Genomic DNA, 24967 nt, shown 5'->3' with positions numbered 1-24967 from the left:
ATTTTGCACTTCCTGTCGATCTCATTTTTGAGACGTTTGTATTCCTTTTTGCCTGCTTCACTTACCACATTTTTGTATTTTCTCCTTTCATCAATTAAATTCAGTATCTCTTCTGTTATCCATGTATTTCTACTAGCCCTCGTCTTTTTACCTACTTCATCATCTGCTGCCTTCACTATTTCATTCCTCAAAGCTACCCATTCTTCTTCTACTGTATTTCTTTCCCCCATTCCCGTCATTTGTTCCCTTATGCTGTCCCTGAAACTCTGTACAACCTCTGGTTCAAAATGGTTCAAATGGCTCTGAGCACTATGGGACTTAACATCTTAGATCATCAGTCCCCTAGAACTACTTAAACCTAACTAACCTAAGGACATCACACACATCCATGCCCGAGGCAGGATTTGAACCTGCGACCGTAGCAGCCCCGCGGTGCCGGACTGCAGCGCCTAGAATCGCACGGCCACCGCGGCCGGCACACCCTCTGGTTCTTTCAGTTTATCCAGGTCCCATCTCCTTAAATTCCCACCTTTTTGCAGTTTCTTCAGTTTTAATCTACAGTTCATAACCAATAGATTGTGGTCAGAGTCCACATCTGCCCCTGGAAATGTCTTACAATTTAAATCCTGGTTCCTAAATCTCTGTCTTACCATTATATAATCTATCTAAAACCTTCCAGATGTAGATATAAACATCGTGAATTGTTTCTTTTCTGAGAGTTCTATCTACAGCGCTAGGAGCTGTGGGCGAATTTTTACCGAGTTCCCAGTCACACATATTGCAGCGCTCGCAGGCAAGGAAGCGATGCCCGGTACACGTCGGCCAGTGGCGAGACGGCGTGCGGAAGGTCAGCCTCGCTGCCGCTCGATGCGCGCGCCGAGCGGGCCACGTGACCCGATGGCGGGGGTGGGGCGAGAGGGACGGGGAGCCGACGGCCGGGAAGCGGCAGTGTGGTGCGCGATGGCGGCAAGGGAGCAGCTGCAGGTGGAGGCGCAGGAGCAGCCGCAGCACGTGCAGGCCGGCGCCGGCGAGTGCTCGCGCCCGCGCCCGCTCTTCATCGTCGCCGCCAGCTTCCTCTGCAATGGCATCATCTTCGGGGTCATCAACTCCTACAGCGTCTTCTACGTGCAGCTGCTCGCCAAGCTGGAGCGCAACGGCGTCTCCGAGGCGTCTTCCAAGGCCTGTGAGTATTCCCTCACTTCAGTCGTTCTTTTTTAGTATTACCGTATTTCGAAGGCACAACTGTAATTGGTCGGCGGTATCAAGATCATTTCGTGCCTACTCTCTACGTCGTCGCAAGTTATCTCGTCTACTCGTTTATTTTTCATCCAGGTTCCTTTGTTTACGGTTCACCTAAATACACCGAAAGGACTGCCCGTTAGGCAGGCAGGTCTGTGTTTATTTTATTATCTTATCGAGGAAGCATCCTCGTACACTCGTGACTATTTACACCAATTTTTTGGCTGATTTTCATCGCTTGCAAAAGTACCGGCATACGCACACCTGTTACTCCGAATGTATCCATGCTGCTGTAAAAGTTCTCACTGTTTCAGTGTAACCAAAAACTTCCTGTCGCGTGCCGCAGTTATGACTCAGTAAACTTCGTCGAGGAGAGATCACTTCGGTTGGCTTAAAATATTTTTATTTATGTACGTTGTCGCCGGATTCTTCGCCAGTTAGGCCGGCCGGTGTGGCCGAGCGGTTCTAGGCGCGTCAGTCTGGAACCGTGCGACCGCTACGGTCTCAGGTTCGAATCCTGCCTCGGCCATGGATGTGTGTGATGTCCTTAGGTTAGTTAGGTTTAAGTAGTTCTAAGTTCTAGGGGACTGATGACCTCAGACGTTAAGTCTCATAGTGCTCAGAGCCATTTTTTTCTTCGCCAGTTGTCAAGAAACAGTCTATTTACATGTTTTACGTCATAAGAATCTAGTCTGAGTACCATTAATGACGCAACACATCTCTCTGTGCAAACTTAGTGTCTCTCCTGTTTAAAATATAATGTTTTCTTATATCTCCCGAATGAGATTTTCACTCTGCAGCGGAGTGTGCGCTGATATGAAACTTCCTGGCAGATTAAAACTGTGTGCCCGACCGAGACTCGAACTCGGGACCTTTGCCTTTCGCGGGCAAGGGCTCTACCATCTGAGCTACCGAAGCACGACTCACGCCCAGTACTTATATCTTCCTATATTACTACCTCATTTGCTTTTGTCTGTGGCATAAATAACTGATGTACTAAAACATATGCTTCCCATTTGTGATAACTGAAAATTTCAGTAGGTTGTTAAGTAATGTACAGTGTGTTTACATCTTGATCAAATGATGGGCGACTAGTTTGATTCTGGTGGGGGACATAAATATATAAAATATTTTACCCTAAAGTTCTTACTGAATCGTACAATATTTCAGTATCAGGCGTTGTAAGTAAGATTATTTATAGTGTTTTGTTATAGGTCAGTAATGATGCACTGTGAATAATAAAATGTCCATTCGTTTGAGAATCAGAAACCCTTATTTTTGTTAATTTTTCACCGTTCCAGAAGTGTAGAGCGCGTTAAGTATATCCATTACTGGCGCGTTGTGGCAAGAAAGATATGGAGAATAGCCCAATATTGCCCATTACTCGGCGAGAAAACTCTGAATTAATGATGTACGTTTGATTTTGGAGTCTCCGCGGTGCCACTTGAAGAATGCTTCTTAACGACAGTAATTATTTATTTATACGAGTCAAAAACAGATAAAATACCTGGTAATTATCATCAAAACAAATGAAAGAAGGAATTATCAAGGTACACTACTGTTGACCAAATTCTTGCAACTTCAGTTGCGCTCAGAGCTGCAAGCAGATCTGCGCAAGATGCAAGGCATAGTTGACAATCCAGTAGAGAATTCCATTGACTGTGCTTCTCCGCAGTCTCAGAGTAGTGACATTTCTGGAGATAACTCCTGTAGCTTCCAACTTCAGAACGTAGGCGGACGATCCAGTTCTGTTCATGCCGAGGTGGGAGGATTTCCGAAGGGAGAGACGATGTAGAGTTATTCTCACGTCGAGAAATCCACTATTATTTCCTTGCCATTGCTGCTGTTGTTTGCAATGGCCTTCAGGAAACTACTTCTGGACCACAGCCTTGGGGCTGCTGGAATATGTTTGACATGGATGGTTTTCCTGTTGAGCCTGATTTGTTCTCTCCGCGATGGCAGCTACTTCACGATGAGTAGCTGGTGCTATGCGTAGGAGCTTGGAGAGTTTCGTTTAGCTCGTTGCAACTGTGTTTGATTGGGTGGATTTGCACCACACTGCGCACGCCTGTGCAGCGCTGTAGCATGTCGCAAGCAAATCGACGATGGTGGCGACTCTGCAACACACACAACAAAACGGCCATTAGGGCCCAGTAAGGCCTTTTTTAAACGTCAGCGATGGAGAACGGGGTATTTCAGCTATCTGTCGCTGTACCTATGTTTCTTCAGATAGATTTTAATCTACGTGGAAGCTAAGTCGAAATACCCGCGACAGAATACAAAGTAGTCTCCGCCAATTACGTAGATCGCAAACTCTTCTTAAAATTAGAATGAAGGTGAGGCTCGAATTTTTGCTGGAGCGTGTTATTCGATATCAGCCGGGACAAAAGAACCAGTTTATACAGGAAGGGCAAAATTTAACTGGCGCAGAAAATTTTTACAATACGACTGACGCGAGATTCACCCTTGTTTCTGTTCTGTGAGTTCACATACTCTGACAGGCACAACCAGGCCTCATCTGAAGAAACAAATAACTGAGGAACCGAAAATCAACATTCGGCTTCCCTCACAACCACCGGGAGAACTCAACGCGTGAACGCTCGTCTGGACATATTAACTCATGCACAAAATTTAATTTGTAAAAATACAGATGCTGGTCCATCTTGATTATGTTTCTACCCGACGATTTCTTGATTTCCACTTGCCACAAACAAATAGCATTGAGATTTCGTCGGACACTATTACCGCTTTCCTTCACTCGTTCTGTGTTTTCTGGTGTTCGAACTCTTTTCGGATAGGTACGACCTCTGTTCTCTACAGAGCCCGTTTCACGTTACTTTGCCACTAAGATTTGCCAAAACACACCTTGTTTTATCGCCATCACCATTTGGCGTTGCATTCATCTGGTCACTAAAGACGTCTGCTGCTCACACTCGCTCAAAAGTGATGGCACAGCCAAGCTCTCGGACAGATTATGCAGGAAATGAGTATGTGTAGACATGTGACAGCAACCGATTGGGGCGCCGAGATCACGGTTTCCAGCATTTTCTGGGATAGGCAGGTTTCTTGTTCATTAACGAAAAGTCAGTTTCTCATCAGTCTCACAAACATTTTCCTGTTCAGCTTTATTTTCTCCACCCTATAGATGGTGGTTGCACGGTAAACGTCCCATTGCATAACTCTCCCAGTACTTGTCCATGGATTGGGAGAAGAAACAGATGCAAAATCAGAGCAGGATAGGTAGCATCAAATCGAGAAAAATTTGCCAAATATCAATGGTTGTAAGTGCACTTTTGCTGAGTTACTGTCTAAAAAGGCACCAATTCTATACGAGCGCACGGAAAAGCGTGTGCCTTTAAGCCAACTTGTCCACCGACCTGTTATGCTAAAGAGCGCAATTAATTATTCAGTTAGCTCAAGAGAATATAATAACCTGAACAGTCAAAGCGAGGTAAAAATTAATTGCATGTCCCAGCTCCTTACATTACTCACAGTATTTCTGCGATGTTTACCTTGACTATTAATTCAACTACTCTGGAAGTAATGTAATGCCATTAATTTAAGACAGTAAGCTGCACTGCAGCAAGGTACTGGCTTGTGAGACTGTAAGGTGCCATGTTTCTAATCAAGGCATCTACAGTCCACATGTTCCAGTTTTTGCTCTTGAACGGAGAGACTGAATAAATTTTCATTCTATCTGGTTGATCAGTAACTGGAAAGGAAGATTTTAATACAAGGGCTTGCTGAAAAGTGAAGCCGCCGATTTTTTTTATTCTGTTTCCAATATCGGTTTCCGTATGACATGTCATGCATATTACTTGGTTGACTTTCCTGTTTCGCTGACGCAAGTAGCAACCCTCTGCCGCTAGAAGGCTCCGAGTTTTAGAGTGTAACGTGGCGGTGTGTAACCCTAACTATGTCGGTGCGTGAGAACCGTCAGAAACCTGAAGGCACTAATTCGAAGCATGACACTGCCGGACCACACACGAGCGCTGCGACGTCTGCAACAATCCGACGCCTTGGGTTCACTTTCATACATCATCCTTCATACAGTCCCGACTTGGCCCCATCCGATTTTCATCTGTTTCCAAAACTTGAAGAATCCTTTCGAGGACTTCACTTTGATAGTGATGAAGTGGTGCAAGCAGAGGTGATGTTATGGCTCCGTCAACAAGTCAAACATGCTACTGAGATGGTATTAACAAACTGGTGTCTCGTTGGGAGAAATGTTTCCGTCGCCAGAGTGATTATGTTGAGAAATAAATACGTACACATGAAAAATAAAGACGTAGAATGTCAATAACCTTCGTTTTATTTAAAATAGCTTTAATAGTTTTTGCAAAGAAATTCGAAGGCGTTGCTTTTCAGCACACGCTCGTAAAAAAGACCTCAGATAATTTTACATGTTATAGTTCTATCAAACTATAGTTTTTACAGTAAATGTTCGTAATTTTTAGCTTCAACGCCACTACAAAGTAGCCATTGTCGAAGAAATTATTGACCCACCTTCTCGAAAATTCCTGGCGTGTTAGGAACGATTGCGAGGGGCCGAAAATTCTTGTGGCCTGCTCCTCACGGATGTTAATTGAAGTTTGGTAAATACTGTCCCTTAAAAAAAAAATAAAAATAAAAAAAACGGTGCTGCATTGCGTTCGAAATGTGGACCAACACGCTATGAAGCACGTGCTCGTAATACTTGGGCCTATCGGTGTGTCATGATTTGACAAGCTGCGCTCCATTCGTTGTCCCCTATCCTGGTCTGCCCTTATCATCAGCTGTTGTGTCACACTCCGTAACCGACTGTTCAGTGCACAGTGGAGGGCACTTCGTAGCGATGTTATCAAATATTCTATACATGTATGGAGACAGAAGAAATAATCTGTATGTGCCCTAATCTCTTACCTCATTTCCGTAGATACTATGCGAGATGCAAGATGTAGGCAGAAGAAGTGTTGCTCAGTCTTACTTCGCATACTGGATCTTGAAATATGCCAAGCTGGTAATCCCGGTTAGACGTCTCTTTTCCTTCAAAGATACCTGTTCCACGAAAAGGCTGCATCGTGTCACACGAGGTAACACTGACCAGTTTAATAATTTTATGAACAAACCCCAGTCCAAATCACGCTAATTTAACTGCTTTTTAGAAAATCGTGGTCTGGACTGGGTTTTAATAAATGAAATACCATTCTATTTGCCTGAACTTCCCCGGTACACTTTCGAAAGGGCTGTTTTCACTCGATACGACCCTAGTAGCGCTTTTCTGAAATCGTTCGGTGTCTGCCACGCTACTTGAATGGCATTATGGTAGTTGGGTTGATTTGGGGGAGGAGACCAAACTGGTCATTGGTCATTGGTCTTACCGGATTAGGGAAGGAAGGCGGCCGTGCCCTTTCAAAGGAACCATCTCGACGTTTGCCTGAAGCAATTTAGGGAAATCACGGAAAACCTAATCAGGATGGCCGGAGCGGGATTGAACCGTCGTCCTCCAGAATGCGAGTCCAGTGTACTAACCACTGCGCCACCTCTTTCGGTTCAATGGCACTAGTGTCGTCAGTACCGGCCGGAGTGGCCGTGCGGTTCTAGGCGCTACAGTCTGGAGCCGAGCGACCGCTACTGTCGCAGGCTCGAATCCTGCCTCGGGCATGGATGTGTGTGATGTCCTTAGGTTAGATGGGTTTAATTAGTTCTAGGTTCTAGGCGACTGATGACCTCAGAAGTTAAGTCGCATAGTGCTCAGAGCCGTTTGAACCAATCATCGTGAGTGCTGTAGTACATTGTCACTCCTTTGTATGTCTTCTTCTTCTTCGGTTATCAACCCACAGGTTGGTTGGCAGCAGCACGCCATTCCGTTCTTTTGTCAACTTTCTTCTTCATATCTGCATAGGTCTGGCACCCGATGTCATTTATTACTTGTTGAATGTAGCTTAATCTAGGTCGTCCTCGGCGAGTTCTTCCTTCAATGATTCCTTCTAATATTCTCTTAATGAAATTGTTATGCCGTAAGATGTGACCTATGAAGGTTATTCTTCTTTTCTGTATATTTCGCCAAAGAGATCTGTTTTCTTTCACTCTTCTGAGGACATCTTCGTTTGTAGCCTTGTCTCGCCAGCTGATTTTTTCCATTCCATTTCATTGTATGTGACTGAGCGTAATGGCGCAGTGGTAAAGCCTTCGGGAAGACGCCAGTTCAAATCCCCGTCCTATCATCAAAATTTAGTTTTCCATGGTGATCCTAAATCATTTAAGGCAAGTGTCCAGGTTGTTCATTTTGAAAGGACACCGCCGATGTTCTTCGCAATCGCTCCCCAATCCAAGTTCATGCTGCGCGTCTAATGACATCGTCGACGACGGGGCATTAAATCCTAATCTTCCTTCTCCTCTTGTCTGTGTGAAATAGATGAATTTTTAACGTTAATCCATAAATTCTCCAACGGCTTCTACTCGAATATCTGCTCGAATCCGAGAAAGACAAGGGCCATATTTAGACTGGAATGTCACAGTGTGTTTAGTTTCTCCTGACTGAAGACGAATTAGCTTTTATGTCCATTTCTGGGAGAATCTAGGCTGGTTTACGACCTCTGCCTCCTTTAGCACAGATAATTCCACACAGTATCACGTAATTCATTTGAGATATTGAGGTCAAGTTGAGTATCGCGACATATAAATCGTCGCCAGGTCATACGGTTAGTAGGATTCGTGACAAGCGCGGACAATTCCTGAAGGAAATTTTCTGTAACTTATATTTATGGGGTTTTGTTGTCCTAACTCTACTGTTACACGTCCTTTAGTGAGGCAACTTCCTCTCTTATTAGTTATTTCTCCTTAATACTGGTGTTATTAGTGTTTCCTCTGTATATTTGATTTCACATCTCGACGGGGAAAGGCCGCTTTTGGTAACACGGATGCTAGATAACGACTTTTCGATTCTTGTATTGATTGTCTGTCAAGGATAAAGCGTCCCTTCGTCGAGACCTTTTACACTATACACATTTTTCTCAATAAATAACAATTTTTGTACATTAGCTTAGGTACGTATGTAAAATATGCAGTCGTTCATTAGGAAAAACTCTTGCACATAGACATTGTTATTGCTGTTACTGTCTTCGGTGCGAAGACCGGCTTGATGAAACTCTCCACCATAATCTTCTTCTTTTTTTGTGCCATTGTCCCGCCTCGAAGTAGGGTCGGCGTGGTTACTAACGGATTTGACATGACAGGCCGCTATGATCGAGCGGTTCTAGGCGCTTCAGCATGGAACCGCGCGGCTCCTACGGTTCGAATCCTGCTTCGGGCATGGATATGTGTGATGTCCTTAGGTTAGTTAGGCTTAAGTAGTTTCTAAGTCTAGGGGACTGATGACCTCAGATGTTAAGTCCCATAGTGTTTAGAGCCATTTTGATTTGACATGGTTAGTTTAAGGGTGGTCGGATGACCCGCATGCCGCCACCCCATTACCTCCTGAACAGAATATGTGTTCCCCAACTGTCAGTGTGTAGTGTTATTAATGTGGAGTGATCGAAAGTTTTCGTAATGTTTGCAAATCGTGTGTAACTGACGCGGGATTTTTGTACTAGCCCGGTATCCACCGAATGGGTGGGAAAAACCGCCTAAAAACCACATCCATGGTGGCCTGCACATCGGCCCTCGTCGTTAATCCGCTTGGTAGATCCAGTCCGGGGTCTGCGCATTTCCCCGTCCTGGAAACTGTGCTTTAACACCACTGCTATCTTTCTCTCTCTCTCTCTCTCTCTCTCTCTCTCTCTCTCTCTCTCTCTTTTACGGCTATCCGGATGGATCAAATCTCCTTTATAGTCTACGATATGTAAGTCTCTTTGACATTTAAGGCAAGGCCTATTTCCTGCCCTAACTTGTGTCTGTTTCTGGCGTCTTCTTCGTCGACGGAACGATAAACTATATGCTTCTTTCCGTTTGAAAGATACAGCCAATTAGTGCTACTTATTGTTGAGTCTCTCTTCACCATTTTCACCCTCGCCCCTTTACTTATGTCTCGGGATATAATCTATCAATCTTTCTTTCTTTTAGTCAAGCTGCATCATAAAGCTCGAAACTCGATGGTGCCTATCTTAAGCTTCAAACAGCAGTTGGTTGTTTGTCGACTATACACAAAGAAAACACCGGCACAGTGAGAGCAACGCCTTAGGTATACAACAGGTTATATTTTTATTTGTAGTTTACCTAACCATGGAAATGTTTAGAAAAATTAAAGGATCTTGAAATCTAAGTCATGTCTGAGTATAACAGATTTTTATTTGCTCTTTATGACGCACACAATTCACATAAAATTGACGGAGTGAAGTTATTTAAAATCTCAGTAGAAAGAACTCAAAATAACGCTGACACTGTGAGGGAGAGAGGGGTGGGTGGGACCAAATTATACGGAAGACTGTGAGAAAACACAGCAAGATTTCATCTGGGCAGCTCGCGGATTTGTAATTAACAAGAAAAAAAAGAGACCAAAAACTATAATGAAATAGACAAGGCCGGCCGAGATGGCCGAGCGGTTCTAGGCGCTACAGTCTGGAACCGCGCGACCGCTACGGTCGCAGGTTCGAATCCTGCCTCGGGCATGGATGTGTGTGATGGCCTTAGGTTAGTTAGGTTTAAGTAGTTCTAAGTTCTAGGGGACTGATGACCTCAGAAGTTAAGTCCCATAGCGCTCAGAGCCATTTTTTTGGAACAGACAACACAAGTTTTGTGGCAGAACTAAAGCTTCTCAGAATATGGGTCGCATTATCGCAATTGCAACATATACATTTCTCCAAAAATCAGCACCAGATGGCGGCCGGGACAAAAATATCCCAGAATCTTCTTTTTCTGCCCTCAACTCGCAACATTTTTAAAAAAAGAGGACTGCAGCAGAAATTTCCCACTCTTGGCACATTAAAACCAAGAGGTTGGTATTCGCCTGGAGCGGTATCTCACCAATTGGTCAACCTCTTACGCACCAAGCGCAATGGTGGGGTTACTCATTCGATTGGAAACACCAAAAATTTTGAGCGAAAGCAACGAACTTTCTCAACTTTCTCATGCTGCTCGGGCGACACCACGGCATCCCATACTTAAATGTCCATACAGAAAGCCAGAAATATCATGCTCAATTATTCTCTGGGGATGGCAGTGGCGGCACAGCAGTCTCTGCTCTCAGGGAGGGCAGGCGCTGGCCCCAGCCAACAAAACAACGGAGTGGGCCACGAAACTGCTCAACTCCTTGGGGATGCCTGCCTCTAATGATATTCACTGACGGCCTTCTGCCGATAAACAGCAATCAGAGACGACACTGAGGGCGCATTTTATCAACGAGAAAAATAGAAATCTTTCCTCTCAAGCAACGATGCCCTCTACTCTAAATTAAATAATCACGGAATTGTGGCACAAAAGTGAAACAATATCATACAGCGATATGTGACAGTCATGCGACAATCTCTTTTTTCCTCCACTCGATTCAGTAAGTCTTTGTTAGCTATTCCTTTTCAGCTTCACCATTCTTCTGGAACACCACATTTCAAAAGCTTCTAACCTGTTCTTTAATCTATTCTACCATATAAGGCTACACCACAGACAAGTACTTTCGTAAACGAGTTCCCAACACTTAAATTTATAGTAGATATTTTTCTTGCTGTTAACAGTCTGTATTTTGTGTATCCATTACTTTCGCCATCGTCAGTTGTGGTGCTGGCCAAATAGCGATACTCGTCTATTACTTTTAGTGTCTTGTTTCTTAATCTACTTCCCCAGGCACCACTTAACTTTGTTCCAGTAGACCCCATTACCGTTGTTTTATTTTAATCTCATGCCCTCTTCTCAAGACATTTTCAGCTCCATTCAACTGATCATCCAAGCAAGATCTTTGCCGTCTCTGACAGAACTGCTGTGTCATCGGTAGATCTATAGCATATTTTTTTCTCCCAGAAGTTTAGTTCCTTTCCCAGATTTCCCATTGTTTTTCCTTACTGCTTTCTCAATGTACAGATTCAATAACGTTGTATGTAGGCTACATCCATATCTCACTCCCTTTTGAACTACTGACTCCCTTTCGTGTCCTTCGCTGCTTACAACCGCAGTCTAGTTTCTGTACAAGTTCCAGATAACCTTTCGCTCCCTACGCCTGCTAACTTTCAACAGATAGAGTAAGCACTAGAAACGTAAACACACAATGAACTTGACACGCAATTCCGATCGGACTAACAAATATTGTGTCGAATGTCCCGTTTCGTAGTATAACATTTAATGTGAACACTGTATCCGTTCCATAAGGAGTCACTGCCGGCATCGTGGTCGAAATTGGCAAGGACTGGGAATTTCAATATCGGGGAACACGTTTCGTGAGATGCCGAGACAGGACTGTTTCAATGTACGAAACGAATGGATCTATGAAGATTTATCAACCCAGTTGATTGATGCTTTCGTATGCCTTTGAGAGTACAGGTTTTTGTTCAAGTACTAAAAAGCGCAGTGATTGGAATACTCTTCATGTGTTCGTTTGTCGTGTGGACTAGCTATGGCGTAAAATACGACAAAATGAAGCTATATTTGTTTCAGTCCACTGGAACTAGTGCAAAAGTTTATAAAATATAAAAATACCAACACTTGTTTACCGAAGCACTATTATCAGTTGTGTGATTACACACGGAAGATACTTAAGTTTAATTGTAGGAGTAGAAAACATTTGAATAATGAGATTAACTTACGCAGATAGCGATTCTGCAGCACACAGAAAACTGTGAGCTACATTTAACACGAAACTGCTCATACATACGCCTTCTGTTTGTTTCCGTAATTTCACTTTTTGCGTGCCGTGTTTATGAGATAAAATCGGTAAATCAGCTCACCATTTGTCTAAATGATTGTGCAGAACCGGCTAAACACCACACCACAGCGGCATGGTTGAGTATGTGTCGGCCATCATTACCGCCTCCATGCTTCGCACTAAACCAGAAGGCCAACAGCCAAGAAAGTAACCTACATGACAATACGCAAGTATCATACCTGAGGCCATAACAACATATGTCCAAACACTGTAGGCAACTGCTATCTATTATTCGGAAAAATAAGATACCATATTTATTAACAAAAGTAGGATATTTTTAAAGCTTTGTTTCATAAATAAAAATAAGAGAATTACTATGTCAGTTAGATTTTTGTTCGAATCGAGAATCGTTTCAGGAACTTACACCATTCTCAAGTGCTGCAGTATCTAAACCTTCGCGCGCTTGCATCTGTGTGTGTGTGTGCGTGCGTGTGTGTGTGTGTGTGTGTGTGTGTGTGTGTGTGAGTGTGTGTGTGTGTGTGTGTGTGTGCGTTGTTATTTTGAGTTCTAGTGTAGTCGTTCTACATTTGTGCACCGCAGTCGCAGTCAGAATATAAGTGGCGGAGATCTTGATACTATGGGAAACTTGAAAAATGCAATTCTTAATGCTGATGGTCTGTCCTATCTACAGCATAGTGAAGATGAATACACTATGCTATTTGCATTTTAAACAAATCAGCAACAACATATGATTTGAACATTTCTGACGACAAGACAAAAACAATGAAGGTTTAAAATAAGGTGGCTAGCAAGAATAATAATGATTACCGAAGTTAAAATTATAGAAGAAGTAAAACATTTTAAACGTATAGGGTATTATTTTTCTATGATGACATAGACCTGGATGGAACAGTGAACAGATTTAGAAGTATATGTGGTTGTATATCTGAAAACCTCAAAAATAAGACAGATGCATGTAATCTTCCAACACCGTCACTTTACAATTCTCATACGTGAAAATAAATGTAAAGTAGAAAGGGGAACTGTCAAGACCAGAATTGAATTATTAAATGACATGCTAGGTTATATTTTATTGGACATGCGAAGAACTTTATGATGTACGTAAGAGCTGAGTAAAATAATGACGAACAGCGTATGGCATGAACATTTGCGAAGTATGCTCGGATGCACATACAAGAAGAGTGAGGAAGTAATGGGCACAGTAAAAAGATTTGTCCCGGCCAAATCCTTGAGGAGGAGGAGGAGAAGGAGGAAAAGAAGAAGAAGAACTTAATGTTAAAACAGAAATTGTATCCTAATTTAGTTCTAACTAAAAATCCTATAATCATTTCCTGGTTCAGAGACTGTCGAACAACCAGGATCATTCACGAACAGTTTTGCCACCGAATGGCAGGTCCAATATAAATAATTTTGATGGTTACTCCATGTCATGTACTTTGAGATATAGTCGATTCTAAGCTATCTCGGACAACATGACATCCATACCTACCACCATGGATACCGAAAACAAACTCAGCTCGAGCTCATGTCGTGTAATATCCGGAACGCAATGGATCAAGGCAACGCAGTATTTCTTAACCACCGAATAGAATTTGACTCAGTACTACTCTGACATTTCTTAGCGAAAATACGATCGTACGGGGTAACGGGTTATCAAATGAAATTTGTGACTGAGTTAAAGATTTATTGCTGGGGAGAACATAGCATGTTATGAAATTTTTGTAAATGCCACGACAGTCACTGATCGCAGGTATCTGTTTATCCAGTTACCGGTTTCGATCAATTAATTATTTTTCACTAAATACAGAAGTGTGCATATGTTATAAAAATGTGCATAATGGTAGGCTATCAACTATAATGAGCAGTGTCATAATATTCATAGACTGAAAATTGGAAAAATATACCTGCCTACATGAAGCTAACGGCGAAAGCATTAAAAATATGTAGCCATAGGTGGCATCGACCACCTATGTTCCGTAATGTCGGGTCGTCGCTCGCGTACTGTACTTACAACACCGGGACAAACAGGTGAGGGGGCGAGATCGCAAGACGACGTTGGCTGAACGACGAAACGACGAAATGCAAAAATTGGAAATGTAATCTTAAACTACGTCTGCATACAACTGTATCGAATACATAAAATGTACTTAAAAGGAGGCTAGAGGTAAGTGAAAGGGGAATTATTGGTTTAACTTCTGAAGGATAGCTGCAGATAAATGTATGTGCGATATGCAATACAGTTAAGTTAACTGACAGCAGCTTGTCAAACGATAAATAAGTCGCGGGCACAGTGGACATACTAAAAACAAATCTGAGGGACCACTGGCGGCAAGGGGCCAAAAGGCTAAACAAAAATATGGTAATGAACTATCGGTAAAATTATAAAAGATAGTGCCTAGAAGTAGTCTGTAGCATGTGCAATACACAAATAAGCGAACTGAAAGCAGCATATCAAAACAGGATATAAAGGCTGCGGGCACAACAGACCCACCGAACCAGAAGCAAGAAATATGTGGGAGGTAGGGGGAGGCGAAAAGTTCTACCAGGATAAAAAATCTACAATAGCTTGTAACATAATGAAAACTAGGCATTGGGCTTAAAGTCATTCAGTTCATTAAGAAGTTTAGAGGGACAGCATTTCTTATTCCCATAAATCTCTATCTCCTCCAAAATATTTAATAGACGTCCCGTAGGGGCAGTGTGTACAACATGCATATTGTGGTCTGTGTTAGTAATAGTATTTTTTTGCGCAGTGAAATGCTGTCCAAAAGCAGTTCTTTCTTGAGTACGTGCGTGCTTCTTGGACCCTATACCAAAATTCCTGCCAGTCTGTCCAAGATAAAACTTATTGCTATCGCTGCACTGCATTCTACAGATGACGAACTGTTACAGATTTCATTGACCCATGGGAGAGGCCATGGAAATGATGAAAAATGAGAACTGGTCAATGCCTGAAGGTAGACATTAAGTATCCTACGAAATCCTACTTACGAAGTTTCAAGCAGTGAAGGATGAAGGAAGAGAATGCAGCCGCATACGTATCTTTCCCTTTGCGGTCGCGAAGACAAGATTATTCTCTCACGCCACACGCGAATGCAAAGAAAAGAAACCCTAATATGTGGTACAATTGGGAATACCCACTTCCATCTACCTTATAAATGGTTTGGACAGTATGGCTCGAGATTTAGATTTCTTTCATGTTGTAAATACTGGTCTGAAACTTCCTGGCAGATGGAAACTGTGTGCCTGACCGAGACTCGAACTCGGGACCTTCGCCTTTCGCGGGCAAGTGCTCTACCATATGAGCTACCCAAGCACGACTCACGACCCGTCCTCACAGCTACAGTTCTACCAGTACCACGTCTCCTACTTTCCAAACTTCACAGAAGCTCTTCTGCGAATCTTGCAGAATTAGCACTCCTGGAAGAAAGGACTGCTATTTCTGCAAGGTTCGCAGAAGATCTTATGTGAAGTTCGGAAAGTAGGAGACGAGGTACTAGTAGAATTGAAGCTGTGAGGACGCGTCCTGAGTCGTGCTTGGGTAGTTCAGATCGTAGAACACTTACCCGTGGAGTGCAAAGGTCCCGAGTTCGAGTCTCGCTCTGGCCCACAGTTTTAATCTGCCAGGAAGTTTCATATTAGCGCACACTCCGCTGCAGAGTGAAAATCTCATTCTTGAATACTGGTCTGTCGTGTAACTTCAGTTTGTTACAGGTCGTAGACACTATTATTACATACAAAAGACAAGCTCATAGAAAAAAATGGATCAGTGTTAATCTACCTCACTGAAATTATATTTAAACAGCTGCATGCTATGAGCATCTTCAATTGTGATGGGTTCAATTAAAAAAAAAATGCGTGCCAGCATAACGCAACGTCGACGTGTTGCACTTCTGCTGACACACTTTCCAGTAGTTGAACAACAGGCTGCGGCTGGCTAAGCAATACTGCAGCATGGTCGCATTCCTGTGACATTGCAGTTCTGTAAAGGAGAAGCCAGAGACACCATTACTGACAACGACTTGGGGGTGGTGGGGACTCGTTTCAAAATAGCTGAACCGATGGACACAGGCTGGAACCAGGAGAACGACGGTTTTCTAGATAATATCGGGTGCCTTTGCTAATGGAGGTAACATCAAGCAGCCACCGTTCGTAGTGATGCCAGCAGACGATCTGTGACATACAGTTTAAAAAATGTTCCACGAAAGGGAAGATAGAGAAATAAGAGTGAAACTGAAAAACAGCTCAAGTCGCTCGAGAAAGGAAAAGCCAGAGGACCTCATGGCGTGTCCGTTAGAGTCCATACTGAATATACAGAAGAACTGGCGCCTCTTATAGCATCATGAAATAAATGAAATGTATTCGCAGTTGCAAATGCGAAGAACCGTCAGCTGTATAAGGGAATGACGACAATGAAAATCTGTGCCGGATAGGGTCTCGAACCTGGATTTCCGGCTTTACGCGAGCGGCCGCATTAACCGCTTTGGCTGTCCGTGCTCGACTCACTGCCAGACCGATACTTCCATATGACATATTTACTGCGTCGCCAACCTGTACTCGTACACACATTACTTTATTCCGGACAGTGGAGGAAATTTTAATTGAAAGTCGCTGCCTGGTGTTGGCGGATAAATATGTTACTGCAATGTCTGTGTCATGAGGAAGAACGATGCAATGTTATTTCGGACATGCATGCATATCCGAAGAAACGTATGCATATTGGAAGAAACATTGCATCGTTCTTCTTCACTACATAGGCACTGCGGTATTGTATATGATAGCATCAGTTTTTCACATCGCACTGGAAAACAGTGTGTGGCGATTTTTTTTTTTTTAAGTGAAGGTCATTACAGTCTATAAGGGTTGCAAGACCGACGCAGAGAACAATAGCTCTATCTCACCGACGTCGATTCCTTGCAGGATTGTGGACCATAAGCACAGCGGGCGCAAAGTGAGTTGCTTACCGGAGACATCCTGCTAATACCGTGTAATGGCGCCTCTTGCTTATGATCTCACTTCGACAAGGAAGAGGGTCCACACACAGGTTTCTTCAGCTATGCCATGTCCAGCTGAAGCCAATCTATGGTGATTAGATCCCGTAGAATATGACAAAAAAATGGCTCTGAGCACTATGGGACTTAACATCTGAGATCATCAGTCCCCTAGAACTTAGAACTACTTAAACCTAACTAACCTAAGGACATCACACACATCCATGCCCGAGGCAGGATTCGAACCTGCGACCGTAGCTGTCGCGCGGTTCCAGACTGAAGCGCCTAGAACCGCTCGGCCACACAGGCCGGCAGAATATGACATTTCGGGCATATTGATTACTAACTTTCATCCAATAATCCAAATAGTTGCAGATATTTTCTATAAGATTAAGATGGGATGATGTATCGGGCCAATCGAGGAGTAATATGGTGCCTGAGTGTTCTCCTAACCAGGAACGTGTGCGTGCTGCCCTCTGAATACGGCTGTTTTCATCTTGAATGACAGGAATATTCACAGCATACTCATCATAAAGATATGGAAGAAAGGGCGCATCATTTGATCAACGAGGGTGTAGAAATGAACATCTTCATCGATGCTCACGCTGTCATGATTGATAGGTTCAAGTAATGGCCTAGAAACACCCCTCAAAAAATGATAGAACCATCTCCGGCCTGAACTACGTCCTCCACAGACAGAGGATTAAACGCCCCATTTGGTCATCGGTGCCCTCGACTCCTTGCATCATTTGAAAAGAGGCAAAATTGTGACTCCTCGGACCACCCTACACGCCTCCAGTCAGCTACTGCCTACTTTGTGTGCCGTCTGGCTTATTGAGGGCGTGCGACTTAATGTGCCGTTGTGAGCAAATACCTTTTGCGAGGTACCCGACTCCAGATGTCAACTTCAGACATTTCAGTTCACAGTGTTTGCTCGGCAGCTTGTTGAGATGGACCAGAATTCACTGACGGTGGCAGTTCCTGTCTGATTTGAAAACCGATTGTAGCTCACAAGGCGTGACAATCGTCTCCGGCCCCTGTCGGTTAGGATGTTCCTACCACCACTGTTGTTTCACCGTGTTACAAGGCTGCAAATAATACACCATTCGTCGTAGATACGTTGTTCCGTCCACATTGATACGGCAGCAAATCTTGCAGCTTCATCCACTGTATGATCACGGCCACGTCCAAACGCTGTAGCTGCTTTTTGTCATTCTTTCACATCTACGCGTCAACCCGTCTTCCTGTGCTGATTCCATACAACCGACTGCCACATAAAAAACACTTCGCTGCCAGGTGGAGTGGCACTGACCGCCTGATACTGTTCTGCACTATCCATAGCGCTCCAAAACCACCAGTTCGCTCTTTTAATGAAATGGTTAATAGCATGTCCGGCGTGTTTATACTCTCATCACGTGTTTTCACCAAGTTACTTTTATGCAGGAATCAAAAAAGCTTCCGCAAGCACCAATTGTGTGAAACCCAGCTCATGAGATCCAGAAGGCGGTAGATACTGGAGCTCTAGTTGACTTCCAGAAAGCTTTCGATATAGTTCTGCGCCATTACCTAGTAAACAAAGTACACGTATACAGGCATTCTGAAGAAATATTCCAATGGTATAAAAAGTTCTAACCATCCAGAACTTAGTATGACGTTCTTAATGAGGAGGCAACGTCGGGCGCACCTCAAGATTGTGTAATCGAGCCAATGACGATTAAAATATGTTTATAAATGATCTGTTGAATATCATCTGTAGTTCTAGGTTCGCAGGCAACGCTGTTATTTACTCTAAGGTGACTCCATGTTAAAAAAAAAAAAAAAGGCTCTGAGCACTATGGGACTTAACATCTGAGGTCATCAGTCCCCTAGAACTTGGAACTGTTTAAACCTAACTAACCTAAGGACATCACACACATCCATACCCGAGGCAGGATTCGAACCTGCGACCGTAGCGGTCGCGCGGTTCCAGACTGAAGCGCCTAGAACCGTTCGGCCACGCCGGCCGGCACTTTATGTTACACTTTTTACTGAATGTAGAGAGACTTCCAAACCATCAGTGCCTGGTGCCAAGTTTGGCATCTGACCCTTAGCATAAATAAATGTAGTACTATGTGAGTAAATAAACGGAAAGATTCAGTATTTTTTGAGTGTGAGATCGCAAATTAGTTATTACAACCGATCAAAATATTCAAGTAGCTAGGAGTATCTATTTCGAGACACTTAAGTTGCAACAAGCACAGAAATCTAGACGTGCTGGATGCTGATGCCAGACGTAGAAGAATCCCAAGAAACTGTAATTCACGTACGAAAGACATTGGTTACAAGAGGTTCGTTCGACCAATTCTTGAGTATTTTTCGTCAGTCTGGGCCCTTACCAAATTGAACTACGGAACACATGGAAGGTATTCAAAAAGGAGCAGCACGGTTCGTCACAGTTTTGTTTAGTAACTGTGATGGTGATAGTATTAAACAAAGTGCTTTGGGAGACGTTACAAGAAAGATGCTGCGCACCAGCTTTCCTTTATCCCGAAATTCTGAGGTCTATGTTCCAAAATAAGCCAAGAATAATACTTGTCACTCCGACACACATCTCACGTAATGACCAGGACGATAAAAATGGAGAAATTCGAGTTCTTACAGACGGGCACTGACTCTTCCACCCTGTGTCCCATTTGCAAATGGCTCTGAGCACTATGCGACTTAACTTCGGAGGTCATCAATCGCCTAGAACTTAGAACTAATTAAACTTAACTAGCCTAAGGACAGCACACACATCCATGCCCGAGGCAGGATTCGAACCTGCGACCGTAGCGGTCGCTCGGCTTCAGACTGTAGCGCCTAGAACCGCAAGGCCACTCCGGCCGGCCCCATTTGCAAATGAAATAGAAATGGGGGAAATGTTATCATTACACCAAATACCTCCCGCCACGCGCCGTGCAGTGTTTACTGAGTACAGACGTATATGTCAGGTAAAGGCTAAGCCGTTACCAAACAGAAGGTTAGTTTGAACACTACTCTGATAACCTTCCTCCGACCTTTGATCTGACTTACCAGCTATTAATGGAAGGACCTACAATTATAACATGGACTCTGAACCACGGTTTATCTTGTCATTTTTCGCGTTAACAAGTCACTGTCAGAGGTGAAAGAGGTGGTAACTTGCAAAAACAAACCCTTGAACTGACTGAGGATCGAACCTTTGTTCTCTGGATTTGTGGTATAGCATACATCCACCGAGTAACCTAAGAAACAAATTTAAGAACGACAGAAGGAAATTTGCATAATAGCTTGTTAGGCCGTGCAAGGTACATTATACGGAAGAGTCTTAAGAATTTTATTGTTGAAAGTGTCTCTGATTTCCTTTATGCTCTTAGCCCAAACAGTAGAGCTGTTTGGAAAGTTACTATACGGTATAAAGTTATAGCTTGGTTGCTTCGACTTTCATCCTGATTAGTCGGTTCAAGGGACTTCTTCCAGTACATTATTAGTTTGTGTTGTATCATCAGTTTTCTCCGTTTCTGTCGATGCGGTGATGCATCATTTCAGGTAGGTAAGATGCAGGAAGATAATCGGCCGTCGTCTTATTGCAGGAAGTCTGAGCGGAAACAATGGGAAACCGAAATACAGATGGGGCGATGGAGATTTGAAAACCGTTTCTCCCAAATTCGATTCCACTGCTTTAGAAACTGCTTCATCTTGTTAACAAACACGCAGTATTACTGAACTGTATCATGTCCAGCGTCGGATGACGTAACGCATTACTTACTATGTACAGGGTGACAATTATTGAACTATGTGAAAAAAATGTAAATTATTTACTAACTACAGTGTGCACAGACTTTGTTCAACATGTAAATGTTACTACAGATATTCGGATTTAGGTTATGACATGTTCGATATGCCTGCCATCATTGGCGATGATGTGGCGCTCACGAATAGCGAAATTCTGCATGACCCGCTGAAGTGTCGAAACATGGATGCTGTCGATGACCTCCTGAATGGCTGTTTTCAGCCCAGCAATGGTTTTGGGGCTATTGCTGTACACATTGACTTTAATACAGCCCCACAAAAAGGAGTCGCATGAGTTCACGTCCGGAGAATATGGCGGCCAATCGAGGCCCATGTCAGTGGCGTCTGGGGACCCAGTAGCCAGAATGCTGTCCCCAAAGTGCTCCTCCAGGACATCAGACACTCTCCTGCTTATAGTCGAGCTCCGTCTTGCATGAATCACATCTTGTCGAAATCAGGGCCACTTTGGATAGTGGGGATAAAATTATCTTCCAAAACCTTCACGTAGCGTTCGGTAGTCACCGTGCCATCAAGAATATCGTACCGATTATTCTGTGACTGGACATTGCGCACCACACAGTCACCCGTTGAGGGTGAAGATACTTCTCGATCGTGAAAAGCAGATTCTCAGTCACCCAGACGCTCCAGTTTTGCTTATTGACGAACCATCCAAATGAAAGTGGGCTTTGTTGCTAAACCAAGCCATACTGCGCATGCTAATTCGCATCATACCCCGCGGCCAGCCGTGCAATTTGAACGTCCTAACTCAAACCTTTCAGAAGTTATGACGATTTTATTTCATATAGTTCAATAATTGTCACCCTGTATTTGCTCGCTTGTCTTCCTACTATTTAGCAGTGCCACTTGAGAAGTACTCGTTGAATGTGGGCATAGTAATAAAATGCTCTCTCCGTGTTTGGCAGAAGAACACAAAATATATTTCTGTGAAAAGTTGTGGTTGTGTACCTGTGCAAGACTATGTTATTCCTATGCAAAAAACTAGACGAAGCGTTAGAGCGACCAGAGTGAGTAATAGAGCGCACAGAAAACTCTGAATATTTGTCCTGCAAGCCTGAACTGCAGTGTTATTAAGAGAAACTTATATAATTAGTATGGGACTTTGACTGGGAGGGAGGACAGAGACTCTAAGGACTTCGAGCGCATATTCAGAGAATTGCAGCTAGCAACGTCTTAGAATTGTCTGAAGAAGAGAATACACCTAGAGTACTTGCATAATCAGTGAAACAGAAGAGAGTTAGGGATTTATTTTAATTTTACAATATTTTGCTCTACTTTACTTCTCCGGACCAACCATCTGACAATTTAAAGTAGTCTACGACTTGACTTTTTTTGACGTTAAGCTACAGAATTAACCTTATTTGCTACTTACTTATTCAGTTATACGTCTATTAAGTAAAACTGTCATCATTCTGAAGATTGTTTTGAATAGCATAGTGCTTTACTAGGCTTGGTCCTGTTGGACGTGGTATAGTGTTGCCTTCCTCCGACCTTTGAACTGACTTACCCAGCCAGTTATAGGGGGCCCTACAGTTTAACGTGGATTCCGAACCACGGTGCAACTTAGCATTTTTCACATCAACAAACATTGTCAGAGGTGAAAGACACATAAATATCCTAGAAATTGTCGCGGATCGAAACCCAAACCTTTTGATTTGAGGTGTGACACTGTGCCACTGAGCCATCGAGCCACTCCAGACATGTAAATAAACAAATATAAAAGCCCTAATTGATCACTAGAACGCCGGGCGGTGTGGCCGAGCGGTTCTAGGCGCGTCAGTCTGGAACCGCGCGACCGCTACGGTCACAGGTTCGAATCCTGCCTCGGGCATGGATGTGTGTGATGTCCTTAGGTAGCTAGGTTTCATTAGTTCTAAGTTCTAGGGGACTGATGACCTCATATTTCAAGTCCCATAGTGCTTAGAGCCATTTTTTTTATCACTAGAACAATAGGATAAACAAAAAAATTGTATGTGGTAAATTAAAGCAAACTAATCTATAAGAATATAACCTAATACATGGATTTGCAGCACTCACTCTGCATGTTGGGGGAGTGTTCTGGAAATGCATCAGGACTGCTCAAAGCTGGCAGTGGCTTTATCTGACAGTACACTACTGGCCATTAAAATTGCTACACCAAGAACAAATGCAAATGATAAACGGGTATTCATTGGACAAATATATTATACTAGAACTGACTTGTGATTACATTTTCACGCAATTTGGATGTATAGATCCTGAGAAATCAGTACCCAGAACAACCAACTCTGGCCGTAATAACGGCCTTGATACGCCTGAGCATTGAGTCAAACAGAACTTGGATGGCGTGTACAGGTACAGCTGCCCATGCAGCTTCAACACGATACCACAGTTCATCAAGAGTAGTGACTGGCGTATTGTGACGAGCCAGTTGCTCGGCCACCATTGACCAGACGTTTTCAGTTGGTGAGAGATCTGGAGAATGTGCTGGCCAGGGCAGCAGTCTAACATTTTCTGTATCCAGAAAGGCCCATACAGGACCTGCAACATGCGGTTGTTCATTATCCTGCTGAAATGTAGGGTTTCGCAGGGATCGAATGAAGGGTAGAGCCACGGGTCGTAACACATCTGAAATGTAACGTCCACTGTTCAAAGTGCCGTCAATGCGAACAAGAGGTGACCGAGACGGGTGACGAATACACGCTTCCAATGTGCGTTCACCGCGATGTTGCCAAACACGGATGCGACCATCATGATGCTGTAAACAGAACCTGGATTCATCCGAAAAAATGACGTTTAGCCATTCGTGCACCCAGGTTCGTCGTGGAGTACACCATCGCAGGCGCTCCTGTCTGTAATGCAGCGTCATGGGTAACCGCAGCCATGGTCTCCGAGCTGATAGTCCATGCTCCTGCAAACGTCATCGAACTGTTCGTGCAGATGGTTGTTGTCTTGCAAACGTCCCCATCTGTTGACTCAGGGATCGAGACGTGGCTGCACGATCCGTTACAACCATCCGGATAAGTTGCCTATCATCTCGACTGCTAGTGATACGACGCCGTTGGGATCCAGCACGGCGTTCCGTATTACCCTCCTGAACCCACCGATTCCATATTCTGCTAAGAGTCATGGGATCTCGACCAACGCGAGCAGTAATGTCGCACTACGATAAACCGTAATCGCGATAGGCTACAATCCTACCTTTATCAAAGTCGTAAACGTGATGGTACGCATTTCTCCTCCTTACACGAGGCAATGTTGTTATCAATGGAGAGACGTCTACAGACGTTAAAGTAACCTCTGGCGTGCCACAGGGGAGTGTCATGGGACTATTGCTTTTCACAATATATATAAATGACCTAGTAGATAGTGTCGGAAGTTCCATGCGGCTTTTCGCGGATGATGCTGTAGTATACAGAGAAGTTGCAGCATTAGAAAATTGTAGCGAAATGCAGGAAGATCTGCAGCGGATAGGCACTTGGTGCACAGAGTGGCAAGTGACCCTTAACATAGACAAATGTAATGTATTGCGAATACATAGAAAGAAGGATCCTTTATTGTATGATTATATGATAGCGGAACAAACACTGGTAGCAGTTACTTCTGTAAAATATCTGGGAGTATGCGTGCGGAACGATTTGAAGTGGAATGATCATATAAAATTAACTGTTGGTAAGGCGGGTACCAGGTTGAGATTCATTGGGAGAGTCCTTAGAAAATGTAGTCCATCAACAAAGAAGGTGGCTTACAAAACACTCGTTCGACCTATACTTGAGTATTGCTCATCAGTGTGGGATCCGTACCAGATCGGGTTGACGGAGGGGATAGAGAAGATCCAAAGAAGAGCGGCGCGTTTCGTCACAGGGTTATTTGGTAACCGTGATAGCGTTACGGAGATGTTTAACAAACTCAAGTGGCAGACTCTGCAAGAGAGGCGCTCTGCATCGCGGTGTAGCTTGCTCGCCAGGTTTCGAGAGGGTGCGTTTCTGGATGAGGTATCGAATACATTGCTTCCTCCTACTTATACCTCCCGAGGAGATCACGAATGTAAAATTAGAGAGGTGAGAGCGCGCACGGAGGCTTTCAGACAGTCAGGATTATTACTTTTCACAATATATATAAAGGATCTAATGGATAACGTCTGAAGTTCCATGAGGCTTTT

General features: G+C 43.6%; 1 protein-coding gene across 3 annotated transcripts in view; it reads left to right on the top strand.

Annotated features, from left to right (window-relative positions):
• The first annotated feature begins 959 nt into the window (after nucleotides 1-959).
• LOC126183187 (monocarboxylate transporter 10) overlaps nucleotides 960-24967 on the top strand; it is a 422090-nt gene continuing 398082 nt past the window's right edge. For all 3 annotated transcript variants that reach the window (XR_007536702.1, XM_049924922.1, XM_049924921.1), the window contains exon 1: nucleotides 960-1183. Coding sequence is in view for 2 of the 3 variants with exons in the window: in XM_049924922.1 (XP_049780879.1) it covers nucleotides 961-1183 (223 nt within the window). In the remaining variant the exon portion in view is untranslated. The remainder of the gene's footprint in view (nucleotides 1184-24967) is intronic.

This window comes from Schistocerca cancellata, chromosome 4, assembly GCF_023864275.1.
Source record: "Schistocerca cancellata isolate TAMUIC-IGC-003103 chromosome 4, iqSchCanc2.1, whole genome shotgun sequence".
Taxonomy (NCBI): Eukaryota; Metazoa; Arthropoda; class Insecta; order Orthoptera; family Acrididae; genus Schistocerca; species Schistocerca cancellata.
This window is presented reverse-complemented; position numbering and strand designations above follow the sequence as displayed.